We start from the raw sequence: 11177 nt of genomic DNA on the forward strand, positions 1-11177 counted from the left end.
TTCTAAAGTTTAAATGTGCAGAAGAATCAGTTTGTTTTTTTCAAGGTATGTTTCAATGAAAATTTTTAAAATTTTAGATTTCTTTTATTTATTAATTCAAAGTGCTAGTTATTATAATTGTATTGTTTGGATAAATAATTATTTATGAAAAATTTAGGTTAATCAAATTTTATGAATTTAGAACATAATTATAAAATAAATAATAACCTTCTTCAAATCTATCCCATAATAAAACCCACCTTTTTTCTTGGTTTCCTCTGTTCTAATAGAATCTAATTTTGTTTCCATAAAAAAGATAACATGGAGATTATAGTTCTTCAACATGTGCTGAAGTCTTTCGATTGCTAGTGGACTCCCCAAGCCACAAACATTTCAACATAAAATCTTCATTGCTCCCAGTTGGCCTGTCCATTGGCGACTACTGATATAATTGGTTGATTCATATAATGTCGTTCGTCATTATACTTGGAAGAATCTGGTTCCACAGAAACAATTGGACCAAATTTGGAAACTCTGGGGTTTTTTTTCCCTCCAAATCTTAATGGTAATTGTAACACTCCCAACCCGTATCCCTCGCCGGAATCGGATTATGGAGCATTACCGAAGTTTACAAATCAAACAGACAAAAATTTCAAATATGCTATTGAAATATAAACACATAATAATATTTAATTATTACAACAACCATATCATATTTCATTTGTTTCACAAATATCTCAATTCTCATACTTGCTATATAAATAGCTTTTCACAATTTATTTCACATTTCATTATACAATTGCAATATCTATTCCATACTCATTTCATGAGTATATAACTCATATATTCCATATATTTACAACATATTTCACATTCTATTTTCAATTCACTATTTCACTTCCATTTCTCATACCATATCATTTCAATATAAATTATAAAACTTTATTATTCATTTACCCCTATTAACACGACTCGGACTCGAACGGATACACGGATCCAACCAAAATACACCAGTTTGGCACCTAGTGCCTCATCAGATAATTCGAAGTAATAAATTGACACCCAGTATCTCATCGGTTAAACCGAAGTAAATTGGCACCTAGTGCCTCATCGAATTAATCCGAAGTAGTAAATTGACACATAGTGTCTCATCAACTCGAAGTCGAAGAAATCCCTGAACTCTTCTAATCTTATGGCATGCCATCTATATCTGACTCAGCCCGATACAATTAATAGGGTTTAAATTTCACATATCAAAAACAACCAATAACCAATATCAATTTTTCATATAATCACATAAATTCAATTCAAATCAAATAATCAATACAATCATAATATATATATATATATACAAATTCAATCAATTTCCATCAACTTTAATTCAATTCAATATCAAAATACCAAATACTCACCTCAACCACTTACCATAAGCATTAAATCAAAATACAATAATTAATAACTAGATTTAGATTATAGAAATACAAACCAGGAATTCCGAGCTATTCCACGTCGACTTTATTTTTCCCCTTTTTAATCGAGGATTCTAGTACGACATTAGCTACAGAATTAAAACAATTAAAATTCATCAATACAACACAATTCAATTTCATATTGCATATTTTAAATTTTTCTCAATATTTACCTAATTTTCAATTTAGTCCCTAAACCGAGACTAACTTGATTCCTTTACATTTAATCCTATATTTTCATTCAATTTTCACTTTAAACTAGATTTAACTCTCTAATTTTACTTAAATCTCTAAATTTCAAAATTTTCACAATTTAGTCCCTATTACTTAAAATTTACAATTTATTCTATAATTCAATCCTCTTTCACTTCTAACTTAAAATCTATCAATTTGATCCATAATACTAAAATTATTCAACATTAACAATATTTAAAAACTCAATAATTTCTAAAATTTTGACAAGGGTTGAGTAGTATTTAATATCGAAATTCCAAAAATATAAAATTATAAAAAAGGGATTAAATTGACTAACCAATTGAATTTAGAACTTTTGAAAGCCCAAGACCCTTCGTCTGTTTCTTTCTCCTTTTCTTTTTTCGTTTTGCTTCTCTTTCGTTTCTACCTTTCTATTTCCTTTTATTTCTTTATTTATTTTGTTTGTTTTATTATTATAATATATATATATATATATATATATATATATACTTATATGTTAAGTAAACTTATTTTAATATAATATATATATTGAATTCACATATATTTAACTTATGCCGCCTAAAGAACAATGACAGAACTGCTTATTTAGTCCCTTTTAATTTTTCTTTAATCTATAATTTAATTTTTACCCTATATGCAATTTAGTCTTTATACTTAATTACTCTTAATTTATGCAAATTCACCTAACCAAAACCTAATTAACTACACAAATAGCTTTGTAAATATTTTTAATAAATATTTATGAGTCCGATTTACGGGAAAGGAGTCCCAGGAATGCATGTTTTTAATTTGGTCCTTTTCTCTTAATTAACTACTGAAACGTTAAAATTTCTTAACGAAACTTTAATACCACCTTAATGACACTCAGTAAATATTTATAAAATATTTACGCTTAGTTTATAAAAACAAGGTCTCGATACCTCATTTTCTAAAACCACTTGAACTTAATAAATCACTTATATAACATAAATTATCAAATTAAAAATATTTTTAAAAATCACATTTGACTCGTTGGATTTGGTGGCCTTCAAACCACAGAAAAACGAGTTGTTACAAATTATTTTCAGTATCTTCCTCGATGGACAAAAACTATCTCCATGTCCAAGTCGATCACAAGCAAAACAGAATAAGACAATATCTCATATTGAAATCTAGCATAAACTTGTGATATAAAGTTTTTTATTATTATAATATGATTACATTTGCAAAAATTATAAATATTTTAATAATATAAAGTTTGTAATATATATTATAATTAAATAAAATGATATTTTCAGATTTAAGGTTTTTTTTAGTTTTATATTGTAACCATGTGTAGCAAATGAAATAAAATTATGAGAAAATTTAAAAACAAATAATTTGACTTTCTTACAAGTTTTAAAATTCTTCAAGACTTTAACCAAAAAATATAAATTAGCTTTTAGAATTTAACAAATTTTGATTAAATGGAATATTCTGTTTAAATCCCTTATCCAAGCACACTTTACATATAAATAAATAATAATATATAATATTATAAAAATCTTTATCGAGTTTAGTGTATTTTTGACTCAATGATATCAATTTAATTGAGAATTGATAAAAAAATTTAAAATTACTGATAAGAAAGCCTTCTCACTTAAAAATAAATTAATTAATATTTATTCAAAAGCAGTTTAATTGATACCGTTAAACTTTAGAATTTGATTATTTATAGCAAAATGAAAAAAGGGAATGAGTTTAAGGGTTTAATAAAGTAGTAGTTAAAAGCAAAAATTGCCATTTTGTTACAAAATAATGAAAAATAATGAAGATGGAGTTTTAAGAAACTAAAAACTAACAAATGTAGAATGTAGAGTCAGAATATTGGGTATGTTAGGCAGGTAATAATTGAATATTATTTGCATTACTTTCTTTATCTGGTATCGGAAATGAGATAGGGACAATTTCAGGCTGCATTTTAAGCCCACTTCCGCTCTGCTCTGCCCTGCCCTTTTTGCCTTGGATCTTTCAAAGCAAATAATGTTGAAGAAAAACGTTGTTTCCTTTTTGCCATCTCTCCTCCCCAAGTTGTCATAATGAATGAGATTATATATGTAATTTAAAGAAGCATTTTAAGAATTAATTTAGATTATTGTCAAATATAAGGCAAGTGTAATTAAATTTCTTTAACTAAATAAAAGGCTAATATTTAAATTAAGGAAAATGGTAAATTTATTTGTGGCATTTGAATTGTCAAAACTATTTTATTAATTATAGGCAAATCATTATGGAAATGGTCAATATTTAATGAAAAATTCATACAATTGTGTCACATATGACTACATTTATTATAAAAATATAAATAAATAAAATAAATTGATATATACTAAAGTAGGAAAGTAAGCTTCATTATATTGTTCAAATACATTTATCGAGTCTAATACTTTTATCAAGTTTCTTTTAAATTTCAGATCAATAATTTTAAGTTTGGATGAATAATCTAAATAGATTTAGATACAATACAATGACTAACTCAATACAAGGAAGACATGTTAGTTTCAGTAATTAAATTTCAATTTTCCCCTATCTAAAATACTTAACCAATCACTTTAGATTAGGCTAAGGTTTCGGATCTTGAAGACTTGGGCGCGAGTCCCATCATTTGCAATGTTTGGATATTTTTCCCATCATGTGCATATATCTTGCATAGATATTTTTCGATTCTTCGTTTATTGTGCATTATATTGATTGATTCTACATACTATTATAGTTGATCAGACATATATTTATACTTATACTTCTAATTGTATTTTATTAGTAAAACTTTCAAACAAAAATTTATCATATACTTTCATTAAATAACATGCAAAATTTTGAAAAAGACTTTACCAAAAGAATAATAAAATGAAGAAGATGTCTAAAAGAATTGTAGTTTGCAACAAAATAGGTCTTACTCGTTTTCTTGTTTGGTAACTGGTCTGGTGAGACAATAATGACAATATAAGATTTTTAAGGATTATTATTTGAATTTTATAAATTATTATTTTAAATATTAATTAAAAACTAAATAATGATTCTTAGTCACACTTATAAAATTAAAAACTTCAATAATTATCCTTCATAGTTTCTCCTTTTAGCTTTTGTATGTCATTTCAGGCAAAAGCTGTTTCATAGCCAACAAGTTAAATCCTAATTTTATAAACAAATTCTTTTAAAATTAAAAAAAGAATTATCCAAAACAGCAATAAATAGCAAGTTAAATCCTAAAACAACGAAGCAGGAGGCTATTAGGAAACCCAGGCCGGATTCCTTGGAGCATGGTTCCTGTTTCTATATACTCGGTCCAACACTTGTCAAAAATCTGACAGCTCCAAATCCGCTCTACCGTTCCTCTCCCACATTTGTAAGTGCAATATATGTATGCCCACAATGCAAATGCAACCATTTCCATTTCCTCTCTTCGTATTTGAATTAATTAATTAATAATCCTCTCAATCTCTTCTACGCATTTTTCTTTATTTTCTTTAGTCTTTTTTTTTTTTTTTGTATTTCTAGAATTTGGGCACAATGTTCGCAGAGGCTGATAGCTTTCCGAGATCCAAGTTTGGAAACATTATGCATTCCGATCCTAACATGTCCATACCTGGTTCTGGGAGTGAAGATGATTTGTACGTGCGGTATAGCAGCGCATCCACTTCCGGTCCTGCCTACGAAGCCCATAGGACGAGTCTAGAAGGCTCGCCCATAACCATGTCACCGTGGAACCAAACCACTTCTTTCATGAAACCTTCAACTGCCATTTCCGATAATGATGTTCCAGCTAACAGCCTCATCGGCTCGCTTACACGTGAAGAGGGTCATATTTATTCCTTGGCAGCCACAAAGGATCTCCTTTACACCGGCTCCGATAGTAAGAACATTCGCGTGTGGAAGAATCTAAAAGAATTTACGGGATTCAAATCTAACAGTGGATTGGTTAAGGCCATTGTGATATCTGGCGAAAAGATTTTTACCGGCCATCAAGATGGGAAGATTCGCGTTTGGAAAATCTCTCCTAAGGACCCTAGCATTTATAAACGAGCTGGAACTTTGCCCACTCTCAAAGACGTCCTTAAAAGCTCCATTAAACCCAGCAATTATGTGGAAGTGAAGCATAAGCGGGCTCTATGGATCAAACACGCAGATGCGGTGTCGTGTTTGAGCCTGAACGTGGAACAAGGTCTTCTTTACTCTGCTTCATGGGATAGGACATTCAAAGTCTGGAGAATTTCAGATTCCAAATGCCTTGAATCGATTCGTGCACACGATGACGCTGTTAACTCTGTGGTTTCGACCATGAGTGGAATGGTTTTCACTGGCTCCGCTGATGGTACCGTTAAAGTGTGGAAAAGGGAACAACAGCGGAAAGGAGCGAAGCATGTGTTGTCCCAAACTCTTTTACAACAAGATTCTGCAGTTACGGCATTAGCAATCAACACCCAGGGTTCAGTTCTGTACTGTGGCTCCAGTGACGGTTTGGTCAATTTCTGGGAAGTTGAAAAGCAATTATCCCACGGCGGGGTCCTAAAAGGGCACAAGCAGGCGGTTCTTTGCCTTGAGGCTACTGAGAATTTGATGTTTAGCGGATCGGCTGATAAGAATATATGCGTTTGGAGGAAGGACGGCAACATCCACACATGCCTCTCGGTGCTGACGGGGCACATGGGGCCTGTCAAGTGCTTGGCTGTGGAAAAGAACCAAGAATCCAGGAGCGAGCAGCGGTGGATCGTGTACAGTGGAAGCCTTGATAATTCGGTCAAGGTATGGAGCGTTGAGGAGTTTGCCCAGATAGGAGCGACCAACAAGAACCAGCAACATGCCTGTTTCGAATTCGATTCTGAGTCTGCCCCATTCGCATCTGATGAGACCGCCTCTTCCACCAGCTCAAGCAGCCAGAGTAGGTGGCACTGACCCACAATGTTTTGATGCCACGTGTAATTCTCAGCAAAAAAACTTATTAAGATTCACCACGTGGAACATTAAGGAGATACAGGATTCTCTGTATGATGCCACGTGTAGAAGAGAGATGGGAGAGATCGTTCATTTTGTGTTTTTTGTATGGGTAATAGTCTATGATCATGGATCGTTAACATAAAAAATTGAAATTGAAATTTTTGTTTTGGGTTTTCAATAAAAAATCATTTTTTATTATTAAGTATTTTCAAACATTTTTAATGCAAACACAAAATTTAACTCATTAATCAACTTATATATTTACAATGCATCAGATAAAAACCAACAATTTTTTTTTTTGAAATAATCTCAGATTGAGCTAAAATAAAACTTAAAAGTTTACATAAGAACTCAAAAAGAATGAAAAATCAACCCGTTGCTCAGCCTAGGCCCATCGGGAAGAAAAAACAAAAATATTAAATGAAAAAGGAAACCTAATCACCTAGGAAATGAAAATAAAGGAAACCACTCTGCAACTCATTAATTTTGCCGTTTCCTCTGCCCAATCAGACTTAATAATCATAGCTCGTCTTGTCCCTTCAATCTCAAATCACCTTCAAGACGTTTGAAAACCAAAAGCTTAGCATAGTTACTTTGAAAACTGCTTTCTTCCGGAACCATCTCTTCATTTCTTCCTTACCCGGCTTCAATCTGGTTCTCTCACCCTGTCGGTGTCTGTTTGAATTTCTGCAACTCCAGGGGCTCTTCCGACCAGGTAAACTCCTCTACTACTCTCCATCGCTTCAGATGCTAGATTATGCGCAAGGCCATTTGTAGATCTTGGGGTATGCTCAAACTTACATTCCTTAAAGTATACCGAAAGCTGATGGATATCATGAATAAACGCACTGACCAGTGATTTATCTGGGTTTTTTGTTTTACACTTCTTTATTATTGATAACGAATCTCCTTCAATAATAACTCTGTTCCATTGCATGTGTACACCGATTTGGAGGGCTTTCCTACATGCGATTGCTTCCGCTCCAAAAGCTGATGGAACCCATTGATAAACCTCTGAACAAGATAAGAGAACTAAACCCTCTTCATTTCTGGCCACAACTCCGATAGCCGCTTTATTTTGTCCTCTGACAAAAGCTGCTTCAAAATTGATTTTGATAAAACTGTCCGTTGGTTTTACCCATTTTTTTACAGCTTTGGAAGATTGTCGGCAAGTTTTAGCAACTGAATCTAACTCTACAATGTAGCTGCTAACAAATCTCCCTATTTCTTTTGTAGATTTACTTCATTTGTTATGTAACCTGTTGTTCCTATCACCCCAAATGGCCCATACAGCAACACAGAAAATCCGACGGTGGGATGTTGAACACTGTGAAAAGACCCAGGTTAGCCACTGTTTAAACCCCATCTGGTTATCCTGTACATAGCTAAGAAAGGATAACTCTCTCCACACTGATATTGTAACAGGGCAATCTCAAAAAAGGTGTTCCATGGATTCCGATCCATACCCACACCGAGGACACATTGTAGTACTCGTTAGCCTTCTTACTAGTAGATTAGCGCGAGTAGCAAGGAAATTCCACGAGATCTTCCAAACTGTAATTTTGATTTTTGATGGTAAATCGAGAAGCCATAGTTTTCTGTAGAAATCCTTATAGTCAACATGTAAAGCGTAATCTCTAGGATCATATGCAATATTTTGTAATAGTTTATAGGAACTAAGTACTGTGAACTCCCCCGACGCTTCAGCACTCCAAACTTGGAAGTCTTCGTGTGTCTTTCACCAGCGGGATGCTAAGAATCATCTCTACATCCATTGGGAAGGTATTCTCTATCATCTCCTTTTTCCATGTTCTACTGCTTGAATCAATTAATTCTGCAACCTTACTATCATTCAAACTCGAATTCAAAACTGATAATCTAACATGCGGTAAAACTGGAATCCAATTATCACGACCAATCGAAATATTTGTGCCTGTACCCATCCGCCAGCATAAACCCTCAGCTAAGACGCCCTTAGTAGCCCAAATACTTTTCCATGTATATGAAACGTTATTTCCCAAACTGGAATTTAAAAAATCAACTTTTGGAAAATACTTCGCTTTTAATACTTTTGCTACTAAAGAATTAGGATTGTTCAAGATACGCCACCCCTGTTTAGCTAGAAGGGAAATGTTAAACTGAGCCATATTTCTGAAACCCAATCCACCCTCATCTTTAGGACGACATAAATACTTCCATTGACACCAATGAATACCTCTTCTTTTATGCGCTTTTTGCCACCAGAACTTAGCAAAAATGTTTTCAAAATCACCACAAAGAGTCTTAGGTAATAAGAAACACTGCATAGCATAGGTAGGGATGGCCTGTAAAACAGACTTAATAAAGATTTCTTTACCACCTTGGGATAACCATCTAGTGCTCCACCCCTCAATCCTAGACAAAATCTTCTCTTTTAACTCTTGAAATGATTCCTTCTTCCTTCGACCAACCATATTCAGAAGCCCCAAGTAACGTTCTAAATTTGTTGAAATCCGCACCCCCAGCTTTGTCGATGCTTCTTCCTTCTTCTCCTCGGATGTATTCATACTAAAGAAAATGGAAGACTTATTAAAATTAACACATTGTCCAGAGCACTCACCGTATTCCTTCAAAATATCCTTTAAAATACTAGCACCCTTATCTGAAGCTTCCCCAAACAAAATACAATCATCTGCAAAAAGCAAATGTGTAATTTCTGGTCCACTTCTGCTCGCTTTTGCACCTTTTAGCATTCCCGCCTTTGAAGCCAATCCCATCAAGGATGATAATCCTTCACTACATATCAAAAATAGAAAGGGGCTCAAAGGATCCCCTTGGCGTAATCCTCTGGTTGGTGAAAAGATTCTGCTATTGCTGCCATTGATGTTAACTGTATAAGTTGTCGTGGAAACACACTTCATAATCAGCCCAACCCACTGTGTTGCGAAACCCATTCGTAACATAACATCCTTAAAAAATCCCCACTCAACCCTATCATAAGCTTTGCTCATATCGATCTTTACTGCCATATATCCTTTTCTTCCTGAACGTTTTTTCCGAAAGGTGTGCAAGATTTCATAAGCTAGAAGCACATTGTCGGTTATTAGCCTCCCCGGAACAAATGCACTTTGGGCTTCATCAATACATCTTCCAATGACTCCTTGAAGTCGATTAGCAATTGTTTTTGCAACCATTTTATAGATTACCGAACATAAACTAATGGGTCTGAAATTAACAATGCTAGTGGGATTTAAGGTTTTTGGGATCAGCACAATATCTGTATGATTAAAAGAACCAAAGCTGGCACCATTATTTAAGATATCCAAACAGAAATTTGTTGTTTCCTTACCCACAATATGCCAAAATTTTTGAAAGAAGATAGCTGGAAAACCATCATGTCCTGGAGCTTTTGTAGGTCCCATTCCATTTAATGCCGCATATAATTCGTCTGCTGTAAACACTGCCGAAAGCTCTCTATTATTTTCAATGGAAATACTTTCCGTTATACCTGATAACAGATGTGAGCAATCCCCCACTCCTTTTGTCGTAAAAAGCTCTTGAAAAAATGAGGACGCTTCTTCATTAATCTCACTCTCCTCAAGAGCTTCTCCTCCTTCAGCTTTCTCCAACCTGGAAATTGTATTTATACGTCTACGGTATGTAGCAAATCTATGAAAAAAGGCTGAGTTCTTATCCCCTGCTTGAAGCCAGTTCGCCCTTGCCCTTTGTTCCCAATAAATTTCATCTTTATCAATTTCCAGATTCAGATGAATCTTGGTGTCAATGATTTCTGCCAACGTATTATCATTCATTTCCTCCCCCAGTAACCGATCAAGCTGCTCTAGTAATTTCTTCTTTAGTCCTTCTCTTCCTTTCTTGATTACCTTTGCCCAAATTAATAAATCAGCCTGCAATTTTTCAATTTTCTGGGCAAAAGTACCTATACCTGAATCCCAAGAATCTTTGATAGCTTTTTCGCATGTTTCTTCCATCAGCCACCACGCCTCAAACTTAAACTGTGAATTACCCTTATGATTTCTATCACCATCCGTGCTAATTAGGAGTGGACAATGATCAGACATTGTGTAAGAGAGATGATTAACCCTACCTGCCGGAAAAAGGAGTCTCCACTTATCGTTTATCACTCCTCTATCAAGTCTTTCTCTAATATTTGTCTCAGGTAAATTTCCCATTTCCCATATATACCATACTCCTGAATACCCCAGATCTTCTAATTGACAATGTTCGAGGGCTTCTCGGAATGCATGCATTCTGCTATCATCTCTTGGGATACCTCCACATTTCTCATAAGAGTACAAGATCTCATTAAAATCACCACTAACCAGCCATGGATAATTCTTAGCAAGCCCCAAAATCTTCAATAGATCCCATGAAGCATTCTTATTCTGAACATATGGAGAACCATAAAACCCTGTAAACCTCCACTCTTCTTTTTCCTGCAACGTCAATGTGGTTTTTAGAAAAACTCCGTAAACTAATTATCAAATCTCCTTTCCATGCTAAGCATAAACCTCCTTTTGAGCCTTCAGCCTCGACATCTATTCCATGCATAAACCCACA

At 33.8% G+C, this 11177-nt stretch overlaps 1 protein-coding gene across 1 annotated transcript; it reads left to right on the plus strand.

The window, feature by feature from the left end:
• The first annotated feature begins 5192 nt into the window (after positions 1 to 5192).
• Positions 5193 to 6736, plus strand: LOC105765825 (protein JINGUBANG). Its single transcript, XM_012585082.2, has one exon. It carries the CDS (start codon positions 5193 to 5195, stop codon positions 6573 to 6575), a length of 1383 nt encoding a protein of 460 aa, XP_012440536.1. The 3' UTR covers positions 6576 to 6736.
• The last annotated feature ends 4441 nt before the right edge of the window (positions 6737 to 11177 follow it).

Source organism: Gossypium raimondii, chromosome 5 (genome assembly GCF_025698545.1).
Source record: "Gossypium raimondii isolate GPD5lz chromosome 5, ASM2569854v1, whole genome shotgun sequence".
Lineage (NCBI taxonomy): Eukaryota > Viridiplantae > Streptophyta > Magnoliopsida > Malvales > Malvaceae > Gossypium > Gossypium raimondii.